Here is a 22541-nt window from a genome sequence, read left to right as displayed (position 1 = left end):
GTTAATTGCCCATCCAGACCTTTTGTTGACAACTAAAATTAGATGACCCCCACCTGGCTTTGTCTGCAGCTTCCCATATCAACTTGGCTAGGAGGCCCAGTAAATTCCTGAAGTTACAGTAACCAATAGTAATCTTACAGATCACATTGAGGAACCAATCCAAGAGCCTCAAGGTTACCTAATTGGAATTAACTATGTAAAAAGGGGAACTGAGAGAATCTTGCTCTCTTGCGGGCTGGTCCTCTTTGTCTCCCTAGGTAAGCTGTTATGGGGTTATCTTCGGAAGGACGTGGGGCCCTGAGATACCCATTAACCTCTTAGCAGGTAGCTATAAGATATTCCTGATTATATTCTTATGGGTGTCTATAGTATTACTGCATTACTTTGCTGTTTTATAATTACTGTATTGTGTACTGAGGAGTGACTAGATTCTTACAGGGGTTACTACTAATAACTATGTCCATGTGATATATATATGTATCATTGATTGAAGTTCCTATGTGTTTAAATATCAGACAATATTGCTATGTACTTTCTTACCTTGTTTTCTTAAACTGTTTGAATGACTAGCTATTTGTGCATGAACCTTCTTTAATTGAATATCTATGCATTGGTAGGAATATAATTTCCATATTTATGGAGATTAAAAAATATACCTAAATAACATACCCAGGCCTGATATTTTTATGAAAGTGTTGTAGAATATAGATTTCAGGTGGCTTTACACATTTGGGTGCATCAAACATAAAAGGAAACCAGCAAAACTACCAATTACCAGTGAAGGGTAACAAATGATCATACTCTTTAGATTGCCAATCTGGTGGCTGTGTTTGTTTTGTTGTTAGGACTATGCACATTTTTCTCAAATGGTGAGCAAGTAGAAATGTTGTTCTTGTAACTTCGGCATCAGAAGAATAAAAATTGCTCCTCCCTTGATTACAGGGAAGAAAGTGAGGTTGTACCCTTAGAACTGAACTATATGACCTGACGTAAACTAATACAGCGAAATTACTTGTTGACGATGGCTATAATTGCCTACCTATGAGGGGGTGCTGCAGCGTTCCTGGCTTTGCCCCCTTCCTGATGAAATATGGGGGCATATGACAGCCTAATATCTCGCTATGTAACTGTGCAAATATCAGGTCTTTGCAAGTCTTAAAAGATTTTTTTTCTTTTAGTGAACTATGATGGCAAAGGCACAAGCAAGTTTCATGTCCTTGGAGTTACAGGCCATCATGAAGTTTTTGTTTCTGCAGGGAAAGTCAGCAAAGGACATTCACACAGGGACATCACAAACACTGGGGGAGAAGTGTCCTTCCTACAGCATTATCAAAACCTATATATCTCGTTTCAAGACTGGGCATGATACCGTTGAAGATGAGCCCAGTAGTGGGTGTACCCCAACCTCAACTAAGCAACCTGCTCATAAGAGCATACTCACACCTTTGGTTTTGGCACAAGGCTGAACTAACTTTTCAAAAGTCACTGCTTTCAGGGGGGTGCTAGTTTCATTAAACCACAAGAGTGTAAAGGTAGAATATGGCTGCTGTTGATCAGAAAGGATGATTACAAAAGAGAACTAAAATATAGCAGATATAAAATGGTTTTCCATATTTTATGTTGTATAAAGCCCATCAGTGTTCATATTCAATGCCTATGCCTCAGTGTCAACATCTGCTCACCAGATCTTCACAGGATGGCTCTGCACTATATTGAAATAAATGGGAGTTGCGGTGCGGTTATGTCCTATGTAGAAGGATCGAGGACACACATTGTGTCTCATTTGTAAAGAAACTAATCTAGACCATGAGTGGAAAGTATACATCCCAGATATAAACTTTGCAATGTATTCTCTTTAATGGGCCACTATCAGAGACTTTGATTTTTTTTTTACCAGATCTAAGGTATATACATTTTATCACTGAGTCTGAAAATCCTTATTGTGCTTCATTACTTTTGAAGCACACCTAAAGTGGATACATAACCAAAGCTTTGTAATTCTGAATAGAGTATGGTGAAGGTGAATAAAACTCAGATTTATTCAGTCTTCTCTTCATCGATAAGAAGACTTGTCCTTATTTCTGGTGACAATCTGACTAATATGATAGACATTTCCAGGTCTGCGCCTTCCTCAGGGATGAGCAGCAGCACACTGATGAATTCATAATTTTTTTCTTATTCACATCCAAATTTGCATTTCCCCTTCTACTTGAAACTCTGTTGTACAGGGACTGCAAGTGGCTGATACCAAGTCAAAGTAAGGCATATATAAACACATCTAAAAATCTCTCCCTCCCCACACACACACTTTATAACCTTTTGTTTTAGTTTGCCATAAATATATGGCTGGCATACAAAGAAAAAACACATAATGGGGTTTGACAATGAAACAGTATATTATAAAAATATCCTTTAGCTTACAATTTACAAACTGTATTACAATCGTATCGGTTAACCTGTAACGCTGGCATCTGTAATCCAGCTATGATGATTTAAAAAAAAAAAAAAGCCTAAAAACAGGGCCAATAATTTACATTCTGTATAAGGAAACAGATTAAGACCATGCCCAGGATTTCTTACATCTTCTGTTAATATTTTGTCTACAATTGAGTCAAATATACCTGCTAGCCCTGTACAAATAGAAAATAATGCATACAATGTAATCAAAAAGTTAGCAAAAAGTAGTCTGTAAACTATCATAAAAGTATCACTATATTAACAGATCTACAAGCAGCGGTGTAACAGGGTTAAAAGACATTAAGGCAATAATACATTAAGTTACAAAATCATACGTAATACTTTTTCTGTTTAAACCAAAGTGTTATATAAGGCAGGTATATGGTCCCAGCAAAGAAATGTTTAGCACTGATACTGGAATAATCCATCCTAAATAGGACACCTTTTTTTTATGGAATTGTACAATAAAGTGTACCATGGTGTAGGCAGACCTACACACTGAATAGTCATGGAATACTTTTTCTTAGTGGCACTTCAGTATGGTGCCGTCTTGCAGCTCAGGCTCTTTCACACACAAACAAGCTACTGAGCAATCCAGAGGATTCTGTCCATTTTAAAAGGCAAAAACATCTTGCTTGGGTTCACAGAATAATAACAGATTCATTGCATGCAGTCTGCAGCCAAATCCCCCGATCTTCTAGTCTCATCACTGTTACTGAAACCTGCTGAGAAAAAGCAAACATCTCACTGTTATTTTTCAATGTTTCTGAAGAACAACTGAATTGAAAGTAATTCTGAAGAATTACTCTAATCATAGTCAATTGCAATCAATCAATTAGAGACACTCCAACTTTCACTTTCAAGTCAATTTTCCCACACCTTAATTTTTGTACATAAAAAAGTAGCAAATTGGGACTGGCTCAAACATTACTGAAATGTGGCACTCCAATGTTCCACTATATTTATTTTAGTTAAATGCTAATCCAGTGCTGGAAGATCTTTAGATATATTTTTGGGTAGTTGGAATGTAATTGTTTTAGCCTGCAGACACAAACACTATTAGGTGTATTTTTTTGAAGTGACAATTTAAGTTTGTGAATATATTTGGGTGGGCCCTTTTAAAATAACTAAAATCCCCCAAATGGGCCTGAACAACAAAGTTTATATCATCAGCCCCAATTTTCAAGGGTATGTATACACTGACACACAGACCAGTAACCTCTGGTTGTAATCAATGTCTGTATGTATATATAGTTTATTTAAATTAGTTCAGAGCTGCACCAAAAAACTTTCCTGGATACCCAGCCATGGGGAAAGCAAAAGAACGGTCAATGGAACTGTGAGAAAAGGTTGTGGAAGTGTAAAAATCAGTTAAAGGATAAAAAGTCCAGCCTTTTGAAAATGCCTGTCAGTAGTGTTCAAACTCTGAAAAAGTGGGAAGTTAAGGGTTATTTGCTACCCAGCCAATGTCAGGCAAACCAAAAGCCACTAAAGCTGAAAAAAGGCTTCTCTGCAAACAAGCAGTTTTGGTGTGTCAAGTTGCAAGAAAAATGCATTTATTATGCCAAAGAGCATCTAGACAAGCCTGAAAACTTAAAAATTTTGTTTGGAGAAGACACAACAAGGTGTATGGTGAAAAATACCCAACTACTGTAAAGCATGCAGGTACATTTCTGGGTTGTTCTGGGGGTGTCAGACCTACAGTAGCACAGGACACAAAATTGATGGCAAAAAAACCCAGCATTTTACTAGAAAATCAGATCAGTATTTTTATGCTTTCAATGATGGAAAAGTCCCTCCTGCCCCTGCCTGTTCTCCGAGTCCAAGCTGCCTGGGATTGGTGACACATGTATCACAAGAGGCTCTGCACTCCTATTCAGTCTTAGGTCTACTGGGGCGGCTATTTCAAGACCAGAGACCCCAAATTGATTTTGCATATTAGGGACCCTTGGGGCCACTTTCATGGCAATGAGCATTAGGGTATTGTCAATTGTCTGTGCCCGCTCACAAAACTTTAAGATTGCATTCAGGTTGGTGGTGAGGTTGTGGTGCAGTTATCCCTTCCTTATTCCATGGCACCCTGGCTCAGGGGAGACCCTCAGTACCACTCACCGTCTCCTGCAGTCAAATATTGGGGTTCTCTGAACCCCAATTTTTTTTTTTAACAGTAAAGGGAAATGCAAAATAAATGGCGGAATCCTGTGGTTACCTGTTGCACTGAGGAAAACAAATTTACAAAACATACCGATGACTGAACTCTCTTCTGGGGTTTTCAACTGGTCTTTCAAGTGAATGGAATTTTGCAGTGCAGTATCTGGAATGGCAGCATCTACTTGGTCCTTTGCTTGATCTAGAAAATGGTACAAAAGCATTAAAGAGAAGTCTTTGGCGCACAAACTGAAAAACACACCTGAAAGGGGTTCTATCCTCTAGCTACTCTACCCATATGAAAGATGGCTTTTTAAAATATTTTGATCTAGGCAAAAAGTATTCTTGCACAAATTAAAAACCTGGCTATCACAAAATTATTATCTTTATTCAGACATTTGTTCTTGTAGCATAACAAGTGGCTACTGATAGTGTTTCAGTATTCTCATCCTAACATGCCCTAATTGGTGCCACATACAGCCATGCCAACATACGCATTGCTGTGGTCATAGTGAGTTATGATCCCATCCAACAGGCAACAGTGTCAATAGATACTATAATCTGAAAAAGCAGCTGATATGACCGCTCAATGTAAGAAAAAATGCCTGGGTGCTTCACACTCATGCAATTTAGGAACAATGTATTATAGTAAAAAGAGAAGAGAGCACAGGCTTTTTGAAGGCAAGGTACAATAATGTGGTTTTAATGTTTAAATTACCTTCTAACAGAGTCCAACTGAACACCATTGCATAACAAATACTAAACGAGTTTTGTGGTATTTTAAGATCATAAGTGGTTACATTCAATATATATAATACAATCAAATCTTCTAAACGTGTTTCGCCATTAGGCTTCCTCAGGGGATATGCTTGAGATAACCATCTGGTAGAAACAATTGTATTCGTTGGAAAGAACGAAAAACTACACAGTGTTACAATCCAATATTCGATTATCAGGCAAGACAAAAATCATATATATAATGTAATGTTGCAGTTACAAATATCAATCAAACCACTATGTAAAGGTGAGAGTAAAAGCATCTGTCAAGTGTCACCGTAACTGTACCCCAAATTTTGGGGAGTGGAGAAAAAGGAAAAAAAAAAGGGGGGGGTTTATATGAAAAAAAGAGGAATTTTGACTTTTTTTGTAAAAGAGAGGGAGGGGGAGGAGAAATAAGTTTCTAAGAACAAACATCTTCTTTAATACTTTTGAAGCCTATAATCTTCAATCCTATTTGTTCATGTAAGTAACTAATTCTTTATAATAATATACTTTGAATTCATTATAAATACAATTACCTTTAATTAATAGCACATTGGTAATACATTAATCATTATAAAAAAAAAATTCCAGCATGAATTATGTTCATGGTCTATACTACTTCTGAGTCTTTTGAATTTATTGATCCATAAATTCATGTAAGTTATTTGCAACATTCATACTATCATTTAACTAAACTCCCCCATGCTCCCCCCCCCCCCCCCTCCTTTTTACAATGTCAAATTTTTACATTTCTACATTTAAATTCTACATGGAAATGTCAAATTTCCTCTTTTTTCATATAAACCCCCCTTTTTTTTCTCCACTCCCCAGAATTTGGGGTGTAGTTATGGTGACACTTGACAGATGCTTTTACTCTCACCTTTACATAGTGGTTTGATACTTGTAAGTAACATTACATTATATAAATAATTTTTGTATTGCCTGATAATCGAATATTGGATTGTAACAATATGTATATTTTTTCCTCACTTTTTTCCTCCTTTCCCACAAATACAATTGATTCTACCAGATGATTATCTCAAGCAGATCCCCTGAGGAAGCCTAATGGCAAAACGCGTTGCTGGTTGATTTAAGGATACAAAAACAAAATATAGGTAAAACCGTAATGGGCAGGTTCAAGATGACGCTGAGAAAAAGCAAAATGATCTGTAAACATTTATAGCTGTAAAACAAAATTCCTTTACCATACTACCAAATGGTTTTCCATTTGAAAAAAAGTCTCAAATTTACCTGGGAGACTAACACCTCTTGGGTCTTCAGCAGCACTCAATTGTTTCTATCTAAACTAACACCACTGTAGGACAGAGGTCTGATGTGAGGTCAGAGGAAGGGACCAGTAAATGATGACCGGTGCCCAGGAGTTCCTGAAGGACTTTTGTGGGGCCATTCCATGCGTTTGTTGGAATGGGTAGCAGGAAAGAATAATTACTTTTACGGGTATCACTGCATATATACACGGAATGTGTGCCCCATAATAGAGCAATTCCTTGACTGATTACATTTTACACAGGATCAATAAGCACTGAATGCAGAAGAGCATCAAAATAATGAATTTATGGTGTTGTTTATCTCATATCTACAACAGAAGAGTCCATCCAATGTGATTAGACAGAAGTTGCATCTTATTACAACCCTGTTAAAAAAAAAAAAAAAAAAAAAAAAAAAAAAAAAAAAAAAAAGTATTTCCTATAGAGTAAAACAGACTTTAGTGCAATGTGCTCTTCAAATCAGCCTGAAAGCCAGATCAGAAGATGTCAGCAGGCATGGTACACAGGGTTGGTGAGAGCGAGTCGTGCAAGCAAAAAAAGGAATGTCTCAAAATAAAGCCAAAAAATAAACTGGTAAAACTTACCTTTCTCAGAGATTAGATGTTTTATCACAGGTGCATCGTGCCTGGCAATAGACATGGGCACTACTTTTCTAGAACTTTCTGTTGCAGAGACTGCAGAAACAGTGGCACTTGCGGTTGATATAGTAGACAAACTTTTTGTCATGGATCCATATGAAATATTTTCCTCTATATCCGAATCATCAGAATGAAGAGGCTTGGTAAAGGATAATGGTGCTTGAAGTGTTGGTGCATTGCTGTGATCACTTTGACTCGTCATCTGTGATGTGATAACACTGCTATTTAATACAGTTTTACTATCTGTGGAATAAGTATCTAAAGATTGATCAGCAGAGGAAGACACATTTTTACACTTTGTTTGCTCATTGCCCAGATAAGGACAAGCAGAAAGTTCTTTATCCAGAGGGAGATGGTCTGGTCTTGGTGGGTCACATCTCCTCTGATGAGGCGAGTCTTCTAAAGTTTTACCAGACTTCAAACTCCTACAGTCAATACAAGAGTTTGCAGTCATAGAAGAGAGAGACTCCAGAGAGGTTGACATTGGAGGCTTAACTATCTGGTCAACTGCATAGGATGAAGCAGATTTCATTTTAATGCCAAGTCCTCTATGCAAGCCGGCACTAGCCTCAAAACTTTTTGGACTTTCTTGAAGAGGTACTTTTTTTATTTCAATACTTAGTTTACGCTCTAACTTCTTTTCAACAATTGGCTCATTCTTTCCAGAGACAACTCCAGATTTGCTATAGTTCTCATTCATGTCTGTTGTATTCTCAGAGGAAGCCATATGCAAAACTGGTTTTGGATGATAGCGGTCATTGTCCTGCCACACTGTTGTCACAGTAGGATAACTTGAAGGAGGAGAGGGTGTCAGAATTGGAGGAACAGGATGAGGCTCTGGCGGCTGGAGAATCTCTTCCTTCACATCTCCTTCAACCACACAGCTAAGACAAAAATGTATATAAAAAACAGAGTGAGGAGTTTACCTTACTAAACTTACACATATGAACATACAAACACAACAAGTGCAAATTGCTGATTGTGGCATCTGTCTGTGCAGACATCAAAGACCTTACAAAAGAGGAACTATACTCAGTGGTGGGTGGTAAGCTTCTGCCATATTGTCGGGTAAGCACAACATACTTAGCATTCCTCATCAGAGGAAGTGGTCATCTTTGCAGGACATCCCACATTCTCTTTAGCCATTGTAATGTCACTGATGTAATTTCCTGCACATGCAGGAGCTGCACACAGAGCCAAGCTCTACACTACATGGTTCATGTGCCATGAGAGCTAAAACAAGAAGTGGCAAGGGCCTTATTTTTTATTAACAAAAGACATTTCATGTCTCTTGACAATTAGCCCTACCTCCTGGTGACTTTGGATTAAAGTGGACCTAAACTCAAAAAACAATGTGTACATAAAGCTAATAAATATATATAAAAAGTGGCAACCTGCTGGCTACATGTGACATTACTATTTTAAAAGACAAGGACTTCATTTAGAACAAATGGGAAAACTGCAACTACAGATTTAACAGAAGAAATTAAATTCAACAAGACTTGGAAGGTTTCTGGCACTACCCCAAAGAAAAACCCTCAAGTAGTTCAGAATTTTCAGCAACAGAGCGTGGGGTTTTAACATCAAATGCAAGCTTTAGTGCCAAGGTTGTGGAATGCAGCCCATATGCCAAAAACAGACAACACTTAACTTTCTTCCAGGGAGCCAAATAGAAACATTGCAGTGCTCGTTTTATAGCTGGGTGACAAAACACTTGCAATAGAATCCCATGCTACAAACATCTGAATTCCACATTTTGATTTTCCAATCCCATAATGCCACTATTCACAAATATAGTTGTAACATTTTCATCAACAAAACAGAACTAGAGATTACACAAATTAGAGATAACAAGACTTTTGACCACAGCAGGTTTCCTGAAAGTAATCCCCCTGAAGCAAGGAGAACAATTGCTTTTATTATCATCAGTTTGCAGTAAATGTGCTATAGAAGTTAACCCCCCTAGCCGTAATCCCGAGTGTGACTCGGGGTAGATTTTACTTGCAAAAAGCGATAATCCCGAGTCACACTTGGGGTTGCTTCAAAGTTTAAAAAAAAAACCCCACTTACCTTGCTCCGTCGGCGTCCCCCAGAGTCCTGCTGGTCCCCGCAGGTCCATGGGACACGGACTGCAGAGACGATCTCCGGGGTTTCCGGGTGGTTTCGGTGCGGGCGGGAGAAGCGGCATATATATATATATATATATATATATATATATATATATATATATATATATTACATGCTTTCACTATTTTTTACCAGATTTTGTTTTTTTTTTTATTATTTAAAGTTTATTATTACATTTATTAAATATTGAACGTATTTCGGAGAGTTATGCCTAAGAATTATAGCCTACAATGTAAAATAAATTTCCATGCAAAAAAATGTAACACTTTTTGCATGGAAATATGGACAGAATTAGGACGCTAGGGGGGTTAATATAGGGCAATGTGTGTGAAAAAAAAAAAATGCTAAATTCGGGCGAGAATCTGGCGTGTGTACAGTCGGCGTCGTTCATCGTCCGTGGATCCGTCCTGGCGGATCCACGAACGATGAACAATGACCGATCCTAATGCAAGGGAAGGGGGAGACCATGCAGCAGGGTGCCGCTCCATCGTTCTCCCCCTCCCCTCTCCATAGAGCAGAACGGTGCTGTATGTACAGCACCGTTCATGCATCGTGTAGTCCTTTGTCGTCGGAAAGGATTGTGAAAGAAAATGAACCCGCCAACTGTTCATGCTCAGCAGTAAAACAACTTCTGACATCTCTCCAGGTCAGGAAAAAAATAAAATAAAAAGATAACACCATATAAAATCATGACATTACCCCAAACCACCAACACAATTTCTATTAATTTACTCATTTACCACAGTACAGTGTTTTTCCTTTTTTAAAATTATTCATTAGATTGGGTGTTCAGTTAATGTTATTCAACTCCCATATGTTTCTGTGTAGTGATATTATTATAACCTTTTTCAAGCCCTGAGAACTGTGCATCTTTATTAAAACACACCGTTTTAAAATCTCCTCGCATTTATCTAAACATCTTAAAAAATCTGTAACAAAGCTGCATTCATAAATGAAAAGCTAATGCAGTTTCGCCTATGGTGCATATCCTATACAATGCTTAGGACATATTTAGACTGGGAGGCCTAATTTTCTTTTTAAACCGCTTACCTCCGTATCCTTGGTGGCTTTGGTGGGGGGGAATCCACCTTCTCACCCTCTGTGCAACCCGTTTGGCTGTCTGTATTTTCATCCTGCCAACAGCAGATGTTTGATAGTAAGTGTATCATATACAGATTCACAAAACACAAACATAATGCCATCATATAAACAGATGACAATCGTACAGTGGCCATCTATTAACAAAGAATCACATATTTGCTGCTTTGCTAAGAAAACAATAATAATAAATAGTCAATTTAGAACCTTCTGTGGTCAATGGTTGCAATCCCGCAAAAAAGAACACTCCTTCTGACATTTTTAATATTTGAAGCTGAGAGTTAACAAAGGAGCACTGTTAATGCTTATTGAAAAATAACAGGGATTGCATTACACCAGTGTGACTTACTGCTCCATAATAAAAAGATTACAATACGTGCTAGCTATCAAATCACAGAAAGCTTTACATACCAATCCATCCGCTATCTTCCCAGACTCATTCTCATACAGCTGGAGCTGCTTCTCAAAAAGCTGAGCTATAGCACGATGTACAAGTTCATATTGCTCCTGGAAATGGAAAAAGTACATATATATTAAAAAAGACTACTGTAAAAGTGAAAAAAGAAAACAAAAAATGTATATTCAGAACTTAACCTAATATTAAAATACAAGCTCTTTATAATTAGGCAAATTTGTAAAATAACTGCCAGGCATTGCAAAAAAAAAAAAAAAAACCTGTATGATAAATTGCCCTTAATTACTAGTTCTATCGATCTGTGTATAAATGTCATCTTCTGTTCAATATAAAATATAAACAATGTCTACAATTACTTTTTTTTGCTAGGGGCCTGTTCATTCTGCAATATCAAAAAAGTTTACGTTTAAAAATATTTAAAGTTTAAAAAAAATATAAATTAGCAAAAAAAATTTCGGTTGGGGTTAACTCATAAAAGTTAAATAGTTCCTCCTTCATTTCTGTCAGTGTGAACTGAAGAGAATTGGTGCCAGTGGCAAATTTGACAATTTTACCCATTGGCGATCATGCTGCCAGGATATAAACACAGGGCCCACCACAGGATGTTCAACCCACATGCCACCCTCATGAAGTCTGTTTCTGACCACCTTACACCAATATGCAGATGCTTTGCCCTGCTGCTGGGTTATTGCCCTTCTACAGCCCTGTCCAACTAATGTAAAGGCCCATCTCCTCCACACTCTGAGGCTGTGCTGCTGGGTCTTCAAGAGGAAAATACACCATGCATGTGCTAAAACTACTAATACACTACTTACATTAAGCACAACTACATCTGTAAAGGTTTTATCTCATCATTACCTTGCTAGGGATTTTTCTTGTAACTGTAATTTACCATTTTCACCAAATAACTTTTATAAGAAAGGCTGATAATGTAAACATGCATCAATAAATTTTACCTTAGTTTGGACCGCTGAATGTCGCTGCGTACGCATTTCTTGAATTAGACTAAAAACGTTGAACTCTTCAGGTATCCTCTAAAATGAATAAAACTCGGTAAATATCTTGTTTGATATAATATAAACTGCCAATTATTTAATTTATTTCTTTGCTGCTTACCCGAGCTTTAAGCAAATTCCATGTATAATCTATTGCACAGATAGCCCCTGTCCTTCCACAGCCAGCACTGCATAAGAACAAAATAAAAAACACTTAATGTGTGTATACTGTATACACTAGTTAAAGTTGACATAAAGGTATACGTAATTGTAAACAGCTATGTTGATGCACAAAGCACACAAACCCATTGCAACCCCAAAATATAACAATATTATTTACTAGTTGTGCTACTATAGATCAGTTGTAGTAGACGTATGCAAAGTAATCTATAGTGGGCCGATCACTTATATGAGAACTCAAAATGTTTTGGGAGGAAAGGTGCTAGCCACCTACCTTTATGCTATGTCATTTCTTTTCTGATTATACTTCCATCTGTATGGTTACAAAATCTTTCTTCATGGGGCTTTTTTATTGTCCAGCTCATTTGGTGAACTAGAGGTGTACAATTTGTAGAACTATCTATGCTAAAACACCTACTAGTTAAATACTTTTTTTATTTAAAAAGGTTAAGGTGAGTACAAACTAAAGAAGTCCTAAAATCCAGAATTCCTTAGGGGCAACAACTTCCTCCCTACTGCTGATATACTGGACATTTCCTCGTGAGGGGAATGGTATCTATAGGATGCAGAGGTATTACCTGGCTTTAGTAATGCAGTCATTTAGTGCCTCTACAACATATAAACTCATTTATTAAAACTTAAATTTTCTTTTATCACAACCATGTGTAAATCGGTCACTCTCACATACCTGCAATGTACACATATGGGTACATCTTCATGAGCCTGATAGTCTCTCATTAAACTAATCATATCCAAGATAGAATCAAAAGAAGATGGGACATCATGATCCGGCCAATTCACATAATGAAACTGATGAATTCTCCGTGTCTCCTGGAAATGTACATCATATTTAATAAAATGTTTAAACAGACAAGTGTTTGAAAAGAAATTGACACAGCACCACAATATCAACTAACAGCACACATAACATTGTTAGAAAGAGTCAACTTCACCAGCCAATTAAAATAAATGCTGCATATTAACATGTGGTACTCTAAAGTATCCCATTTATTTGGCATTGGATCATTTATTAGTGGTGGAGAGTGCTTGTAGGCGAACAATCCCATTTCTATTTTACCCCAGACAGACATCTGGCCTTAAGGGAAGCATAGGAGCAACACCCAGACCTCCTGTGAAGTGCACAAGTTTAGCATTTATTGAATACTATGGATACTGCTGCTAAAGACAATATTATTATTACACAGTATTTATAAAGCGCCAATAATATTACACAGTGCTGTACAAAGTCCACAGTCGAGTCACTAACTGTCCCTCAAGGGAGCTCACAATCTAGTGTCCCTACCATAGTCATATGTCATTAATACAGTCAATTTTGGGGAGAAGCCAATTACCCTCACTGCATGTTTTTTGGATGTGAGAGGAAACCCACGCAGACATGGGGAGGACCTGCAAACTCCATGCAGAGTGTCCTGGCTGAGATTCGAACCTGGGACCTAGCGCTGCAAAGGCTGAAATGCTAACCACTGTGCTACCGTGCTGCCCATGTTTAATTCATTATTTCATTTCTTTTTATCATTACATTTATTCCATGTAGAATGGTGCTTCTTGTTAAAAACATAGTAATTGTTTACTAGTTATTATTTGTATATAACGAAAAAGCTTTAAAGGTACTTTTAAGAAAGACTTCATTCATGTCTATCTCCAAGCACCAAGAAGAAATTACATTTTCTAACTTTCACAACACAGGCATGCCAGTCCCCCCCACACATAAGCTGTTTTAGGCCGTTTGAAACCAACTGGAATCAGATTTAGGAGTTCTTTGTAAACTTTAAGGTTATTTTAAAAAGAACAACTTTACATTAAAAGAAGCTGGAGAGGTTGAGGATGACTTGTCTTACTGATTAAAGGTTACAGAGTCATTAAAAAAACAAAACAATTGTGTTTAATGTTTATTGATGGACATTTTACAATAGGAGGACTGAATTTAATTAGTCCCCATAGACACGTTATATACTTGCATAGACGTTATATATTGCAGAGAACTGCAATGCTTAATGTTTGTGGCTACAATTTGTGCCCTGTTCAGAATGTCTTCATTTGTTGCCAACCCATTGTACTGAAGAGAGCTGAGACTATAATAAATATATATACCGTATTTTTACCGGACTATAAGACGCACCAGGTTTTCCGCACAAGGGAAAACAAGAAAAAAAAAAATTGATTTGATTTCCCCTGAGATCCAGCGTGCGGCACTTGTGCTCGCCCACGAAGGCGGCACCGATCGGCATTCATCAAATCAATCGGCGCCGTCTTCGTGGGCGGGCACAAGTGCCGCACGCTGGAACACAGGGGAACACAGACACTGGCTGCTGTCAGCCTCTGTCTGTTTTCCTCCTGTGTTCCCCTGAGATCCAGCGTGCGGCACTTGTGCCCGCCCACGAAGGCGGCGCCGATCGGCATTCATCAAATCAATCGGCGCCGCCTTCGTGGGCGGGCACAAGTGCCGCACGCTGGATCACAGAACAGGCAGGGATCGGCGCAGCCGGGCGCAGCCGGGGACACAGGTAAGTAAAAAAATATGCCCCTGTACCTCTGCATTCGGACCATAAGACGCACCCTGATTTTCCCCCCACTTTAGGAGGTCCGAAAAATACGGTGTATATATATATATATATACATACATATATATACATACATACACACACACATACATTATATATATATATATATATACACACACACACACACATGTCAGAATGTCAGGAATTCATGAGGGTAACAGCTCTACATAAGGACATTTTGTTCCAACTCAGTTTCTGACAGTATAGCACCAAAAACATGGCAGGACAATTCTACAAGAAAAGGCACCAAATGTCCGGACATACAGGATTTAAACAGCTGCAATTATTTGATAATATTGGCTTTAGAAATGGAAGCCAACACATTACAATGGTATGTGGCAGCAATATTTAATTCCATTTTTGTAAGACATAATTAGTAACATATATTAATGAAACATATCAAGAGTGATTCCAAAGTAAAAGCTATTTAAGCATATAGAACATTGTCTAGCAGTAGTATGAATGTAATTAATATTTTACAATCCCTTTGGAATGCCACAAAGTTTTATTTAAAGAAAAAAACTGAAGAATGAACAGAAATAATCCAGTAAATGGAACAGCCAAAGGAAAATGCTAAGAAGAATACTAGTATACTACAATAAGTTCTTTATATGCATCTTAACCTTTCAAACATGCTGGACGTAGCCTGTAAAATATTCTACAATATTTTATACTGTCTGCAATATATTATGACTGTATATTACTGGAAATCTTAAAGAATAAAACACAGTTACACTGCACACAAGTTAGTGTAGCACACTTTGGAATTCCTTTTTATGAAGGCTGGGTTTTGGTGATAGCAGGCACAAACTGCCTGTCCCATCTTGCAGGACCTCACCGCAAACATCCTATAGAAAGTGTGCACAACAAGCAGGCAGTAGGCAGTGTTTTGTTTGGTTTTTTAGATGGGAGCTATAAGGAGGTATGAGGGCAAGCATTTGCATAATATGGTGGCTGTAAGAACTGACTAGCAATGACTTTGTTTCATTAAGCTACCTGCTTGTGAGAGGAAAGCAGCAACTTGACAAACTTTTATATTGTACTTGATGTACATTTAGTTGATTTTTGAACATTTGTAATTTGAAAGAGCGCTTTAAGAACATTCACCTTGAATGACAGTCCCATAGAAGTCTCTGTGTGACTGTGCAGGCATAGTCAGCATGAAGAATATTTATTCCAGCAAGATGGCACTATGGAAAAACAGTTGTACTGCCTTGCAGATCTCATGGGCAAGGTCTGTAATTTATAGCATTTACTTGCAAGAAAAGTGGTGTATTAACAGACAGACCCTGTTGCTAGACTATTCATTTCAACTAAAATCCAGGTCTGCATTTATTGTATTGTGGAAGGTTATTTACTAACAGAAGCCGAAGATACTCAAACATAGAGAGACTTTTGCTTGATTTTATGAATGTGATATCATAAACTCCCTGATAACCTTTAGCCATGATTAAAGTGGCATTTTATGGTATTTCCTTCTACGACAGCTACATAAAAGGTAAGGGAAGAGCTGGGATAAAAGAACTGCTAGCACTGACCACAAATAGGCACCCTGAATGATGAGACTCATGAACGGAGGGTGCTGTGCTAGGGAACTGGATAGGTAACTTGCTATTTAATTGGTGCAGAGTATGCAGCAGAGTAGTCACCACAATCTCTATGTTCTTAGAAGTACATTCAGGGACAGATTTTTCCAGCCCCCAATAACATCTACTAAACTACATTTGAGGTTGAAGGTAAGCAGTCTGCATGATCCCTGCATGTAAAATTAGGTCAAGAAAAAAACCTATATAAATAAATAACCAATGCACAGAAGGATATTAAAACTGATTAGGATAGATTAGTTTTGAGCTTACATTCTGAAATTCCACCAGAAGAGTCCTCACAAAGTAATCTTTCCTGGATTGCTCACCCTCCTAAATAAACAAAAAGGAGTCATTTATAATGCAGAACCATTAACCACAAACATGACATACTTGTTCAAACTATTAAAGCAAATATGATCAAATATGAGCAGATGACAGAACTATATACGTGATATAAGCTCTATAAGTGAGCACTAGACAAAACTATGTTTAAACCAGGTTTGTTAAAGATTATCTAAAGCCTAAACTGTGTTTTTAGTTTTTGATGTGTAAGGGTATGTTTTTCTGTTCTTCTATATGAACAGAAGAGTGAGGGGGGAATTATCCAATATGGTAAATTGTTCTGGTAACAGGCGATTTTCTATCATTTTGCAAACATCTCCTCATACTTCCTATTGACAAAATGTAACGTGAAATCCTTTAAAAAAAATTCTTCACTGTATTTACTCCCTACTTACACAACACAAACTTAAAGGGCTTTTTTCCTTTTTTTTTTAATAAAGCAGTGAATTTGACTTCTCTCTTGGAGAATCAATTACTGCCATTGAAACATGTGGATCTGAATGATTTTCCACCAGGGAATGTTTTAGGAAATATCAGAATCACCGCTTCATAAATAGTATTCTAGATGAACATTTAGTATGTTACAGGAAACATTTAGAAATGCTAATTGTGCCTAAGGTATAACCTGAATAATGTTCCTTTAGTCTAGGCAATTCTGTGACTTCAGTCTCATAGCTAAGTGTCTGCAGTGTTCTTTAGCTTCTCTGCTCCCAATTGCTAGTCTCCCCTAATGTACATAAAATCCATAAATCTTAGATTCAGAATAAAACTGAAACAGAATGATACCATTGAATACTTTTTATATCATTATTTGAGTCAATACTTACACATGAAATATGAAATGGTCCAAAACTTAAAGGCTGTTCACCAAAATTAGGGTAGTATCGCTCACATTTTTTCTGCAAAAAAAAAATGTATGGATGTGTCTAACAAATATAGTCAACACACATAAAAGTTTAGAGGTAAATGAGTTTAAAATCAAACATTCCTTTAGTCACCTGTTTCTTCCCCAGTATACCAGAGCCAATTTTAAGAAACAAGGAGTTTAATTATTACAAGATACAGTGAGGGAGGGCAGATTGCTTACTTTTGAGGAAATGAAGTTGTGCAATTATATCTGTTTCAATCTGATCTGAACTCTTTTTTTTTTCTATTCCTTATTAAGATCTCCCTCACGAAACCGTTATCCCAGCTTTTTTCACTTTTAGGTTTTCAGCCAACAATTTATATGTAAATCTTTGGTCAATATTGTTGATAAATGTCCCTTTGTGTAGTCTAGTACCAAAAGATAACATATGTTTCTAACCACTGACTACAAAAATGTGTATACTTTTAATGTTTCACCTACACCAATTCTTGCACCTGTGGTCTTCCAAAAAGTTTTTATTTACATTTAGTAGTTTTATGGCACCAACCTAATAAAATTCAACATTACTACAACACAGCAATTCATACTGGAATGTACAATCTTATTTTCTTATCTAAATTTATAACAAGGGCAGCATTTTGTCTTCAAAAGCTTCTGCCACTACACTTTGACAGAACATTTGGTCGTGTTGATTAAAAGATAAATCCACCCTCCTCCAAGTACTATCCAGACTAGTCAACCCAATCAAAGAAGCTTTTCCCTGCTCCAGACTATGGAAAGAAAGGCAAAGCTACTGGCGCAACTTGAACACTTCCTAGTAGTAGCCAATGGGGAAAAAAATAGCTGTGGATTTTACCAGAAATACAGCATTAATACAGAACTCCATGGGATGTCCAAGTAAATACTTTAGCTCATGCCAATGATACATACCCTTCCCATTTCAAATTCACGACAGGCCATGACAATTATCTGCAGGGGGAATAAGGAAACTTATTAGCAAAAGAAATTGGTTCTGAAGTACTTACATAATTTTTATCACTACTCCTGGATAATACTTTTCACCATATATAATGCACAATATAAAATTGCATTTCAAACTCCACCAAATAATCCAATTATTGGGTTTTAACAGTCCCGGGATTTTCCAGGGACAGAGTAAAACCCAATCATATTTAGACACATTAAGAATTTTCATAAAATTGACAATTGTAATGAGGTGATAAGCAAATTATATCTACAATTCTCACATATGGTTCCTTAATGGATTCAAAACCACAAATTTGCTGTGATGCAAGATCATTATTACCACACTTTCAAAGGCAAAACAAAGGATCTTCCAGTTTTTTTCCTCCTAGGCCAGGCTATGAACAGTAAATGTACTCCCATATCCTTGACATAGTGGGCCTGATTTATTAAAGCTCTCCAAGGCTGGAGAAAATACACTTTCATCAGTGAAGCTGGGTGATCCAACAAACCTGGGATGGATCTGGTCCAGGATTCAAAGCATTTGATAGCAAATAGCAAATTACATTGAGGAAATCCATTTCAGGTTTGCTTGATCACCTAGCTTCACTGGTGAAAGTGTATTCATTCTCTCCAGCCTTGGAGAGCTTTATTAAATCAGGCCCAGTAAATCCACTTTGAAGGTGCTTGTTGCAGTTAACAAAGTTCTACAAGACCTTGTTTTAGAGGGGAACAATGGCAGCACTAAGGCTTCTTTCAGCACAGGTTTTCCTTGAAGCAACCTGGAGGGTGAAGTTCTGTGAAAATGAGATGTAAATACTTACCTCTTCTGCTTGCTGTGCAGTCGATTTCTGAATTTTTCTAGTTTCCTGGGAGGCCATGACTCCTGAGGGAATGTATGGTCTGTATTCCCCAGAGCATTCACTGGTCTGTCCAGCTGATCTCCAGATCACTTCTGTATCTGTAGTCACAGAGGTCAGCGTACAGATCTAGTGTATGCTAAAGGTACACAGAGATGGACACTCCTGCAGGGCTTTTCGGAACATATTTTAAAAAAGACCATTCCTTTTTAATAAGAAAGGTGTTCAATGACACAGGCAGCAAGAGAGCGAAGTTTCTGCACTCATTTTATATATTTTCAGTTAACATCCCTGGCGGTTCAATTATGTCAGTATTTTTATGCCAAAAGTGGTACATTGTTTTGCATGGAAATTTTTTTACATTGTAGGCCTATAATTATTAGACATAACTCACCAAAATATGTCCAATACTTAATAAATTTAATAAACTTAAAAAAAAAAAAAAAAAATCAAAACAAGGGTGCAAATAAATACTGAATACTGTAATATACCTGTACAGTAGCATATATAATATAGTTATATTATATAAATTACTTTGTATTGAATTCAATACAGTTATTGAATTTCCCAATTTCCCGTCTTCCGCATGCACCGGCGTCATTGAAAACGTCCGTACACTTGCCGGCGAAAGATCAGAAAAAGAGGACGCGGGCCCAGGATGGGATCCAGCGGGCAGGACGTCAATGCGACCAGGTAAGTGGGGTTTTTTTTATGTTTTTACCGCTTTCAGCGTGTTTTTTTTTACCCCGAGCCACACTCAGGGTTACCGCCAGGGAGGTTTAACTTGTAGCCTTACAGTCAATATTGGTAACAAGGATGCTATAATCATTTGACTAGTTCATTACCATTTATAAGTACTACAATGACACAGCCAACCACAATGTCTCAATGTAGTCACAAGGTTTAGTTTTTAAAACCTCTATAAAATTGCAGTTCTGTCAAATATGGTTGAGTTCTGTGAGAAAGGTGGAACAGAAAAAGTACAACTGCAAGTAAAGCCACAAAAACAGCTTGAGCAACAAAATCACTATATAGATGATAAACCCAAGACTCGGATAAACAGCCAAATAGACATGTATATATCAAATGATCATTTCTTTTCTCTCTATTAAGCTGGAGAATCTACCAGCCTCAACCGGCAGCCCACTGTTTTATTTATGGAAGGAATTGGTAAACCGATTAGTTTTTACCATATTAAATTTTAATAACTAGGTAAGGTCTAGGTACTAAAACAAAAAATGATCAGATTAGGAACCATGCATGCCAGACAGTAACTCAAACACAAATGTCTATGTTGTGCTTATGCTGACTGCACTTCTTCAAACTGAAGGGGTGCAAAGTGCACAATCCTCTAAAAAATATTTTTAAATACAAAAGTATTTTCTATGTGAAGAGGTAATCTGACTTTTGCTCATTTCAAGATAATATATTGAAAGCAAGTATAGAGCAGTTAACCACTATCATTTCCTTTAGGTTCCCTTTTTTTAAAATTAATAATTGTCCTTTACTTTTAAATGACAGATCCAGATATAAAAGGATCAATTGCTCTTGGAAAAAAACCCCAGTAGCAGATTTAACCGCACTTTTATGCGGTCATTTTGGTGGAGTGATCTCGTACTTTACATTGAGGCAATCAACCCTGGAAACATGCCAAAAGGAACATGTGAGTATTTGTGCCAGTGTTCTAGAAATTTTCTTCAGTCTTGCATGAGGGGGGCAGAAGCTGGATAGTAAAACAGTGAGCAGGGCACCACTAGGCTTTTTTAGGCATTTGTACTGCTAATGTGAACAAAGACCTATATAACATACACTCAGGTATACCAAGGCAGCAAATAGATTGCAAATAGCAAATATATTGTGGGCAGCAAAAAGAGGCTGATATTTGGAACTCTGTGCTCTCCCTCTCATCATGATAAGATAGTGCTGAGATCCCTGTAAGGGTAAAAGTAAACTTCCAGAGAGCAGGAGTAAAAAAAAAAATAAAAGATAGAAACAAAAGCATAAATCCACAAGGAGATCTGACAGCTCTTTTATTGTACAAAAAGTCCAGTCCCAGTGGTTGTCTGGTGATAGCAGAACCTACTGAAAGTTCTGCATAAGTCAAATGCTGGAAAAAAATTTAAAAAAATGTTATGCAATAACTTACGCCAACGTTGTACTCCCAAATCATTCTCCAGAAATCTACTACAGTATTGGCTAGTGGTCCCTGGGTTGCTATATATGCTTTTGGCCCATACACACCCTAGAAAAAAAGGAAAAAAAAACAAAGGTAAAAATTTTGAACACCAGCAGAAATGCTGTATTCATATAGGATAATTTTGCATAGTTCAATGTATCACTCTTAACACACAACACATACAAATGAGGCATAATAAAAAAGATTGGCTGCTGCACTGTCCTGAAAAGAAATATATATATATATGTGTGTGACCTTGGGGTTAATCTGAAGTTACAAATTCTAAATGACAATTTATATATACTAAACAAACAAATAACCTCTTTGAATAGTTGGTTTATGATATTGTTAAGAACTTAAAATGAATGAGTATGAAACCACTCATGACTACTTTAAAACCAGATAATGAAAGGAAATTCTGAATAAATAATCTGGTGTGGTTAGGAATCCCTAACCACACCAAATGTTTCCATATGGTGATTGTATCCCCTAAAGTACATTTTTGACTGTAAGCTTTTGATGTAATGTAAGCCAGATGAGCCTTTGGTTGGCTGAAAATGTGAATGAATATTTCACACACCATGCTTAATGTGAATAAAGCCAAAAGTCTTTATAGCTAAAAAGTCTTTAAATGCATCCAAAGATTATGTAGCAGGGTTCTCCCCAGGCACTTTTAGCTGGGTGCACCACCCGGCACTTTTCAGCACCCGCCCGGCTGTTTTTGGGTGGTTAACAAAGAGTTTGGTCACAATACAGGGGCTACCACCCACCTAAAATTTTTTACCACCCAGCTTAAAAAAAATTCTGGGTTGAGCACTGTATAGGGTAGGAACTGGTTAACCCAATTGATGAATTTGTACAAAATCGCTAAACAAAAAAAAAGAAAATAACCCCCTTAAAAAGCTGTGCCCCACTGAACGTTTTCCCACTGAAGTGTCTCAGTGAGAACTTAAAAAATTAAGTTATCCAGAACTAAATCTCCATTACACAGAAGCCTTTTGCGAAGTGTGAAAAAAATTGCAGGATGTTTCCCCCCTCTCCTCATACTATCCCAT

The 22541-nt window shown here is 37.2% G+C and overlaps 1 protein-coding gene across 2 annotated transcripts in view; it reads right to left on the bottom strand.

Moving 5' to 3' along the window:
• Positions 1-2372: 2372 nt before the first annotated feature.
• PTPN12 (protein tyrosine phosphatase non-receptor type 12) overlaps positions 2373-22541 on the bottom strand; it is a 42114-nt gene continuing 21945 nt past the window's right edge. Inside the window, exons 4-15 of one of the 2 annotated variants that reach the window (XM_072401723.1) lie at positions 21457-21552; positions 18418-18456; positions 17447-17518; positions 16548-16607; positions 12798-12940; positions 12051-12117; positions 11891-11968; positions 10931-11026; positions 10472-10554; positions 7241-8178; positions 4703-4807; positions 2373-3179 (exon numbers count right to left, since the gene is read on the bottom strand). In XM_072401723.1, coding sequence (XP_072257824.1) covers positions 3118-3179; positions 4703-4807; positions 7241-8178; positions 10472-10554; positions 10931-11026; positions 11891-11968; positions 12051-12117; positions 12798-12940; positions 16548-16607; positions 17447-17518; positions 18418-18456; positions 21457-21552 — 1839 coding nt within the window. In that variant the 3' untranslated portion in view covers positions 2373-3117. Of the gene's footprint in view, positions 3183-4702; positions 4808-7240; positions 8179-10471; positions 10555-10930; positions 11027-11890; positions 11969-12050; positions 12118-12797; positions 12941-16547; positions 16608-17446; positions 17519-18417; positions 18457-21456; positions 21553-22541 lie in introns of both variants that reach the window. The other variant, XM_072401722.1, reaches the window with a different exon arrangement.

This window comes from Pyxicephalus adspersus, chromosome 2 (assembly GCF_032062135.1).
Source record: "Pyxicephalus adspersus chromosome 2, UCB_Pads_2.0, whole genome shotgun sequence".
Classification (NCBI taxonomy): domain Eukaryota; kingdom Metazoa; phylum Chordata; class Amphibia; order Anura; family Pyxicephalidae; genus Pyxicephalus; species Pyxicephalus adspersus.
The sequence above is the reverse complement of the archived record's forward strand: the minus strand, read 5'-3'. Positions and strand labels throughout refer to the sequence as shown.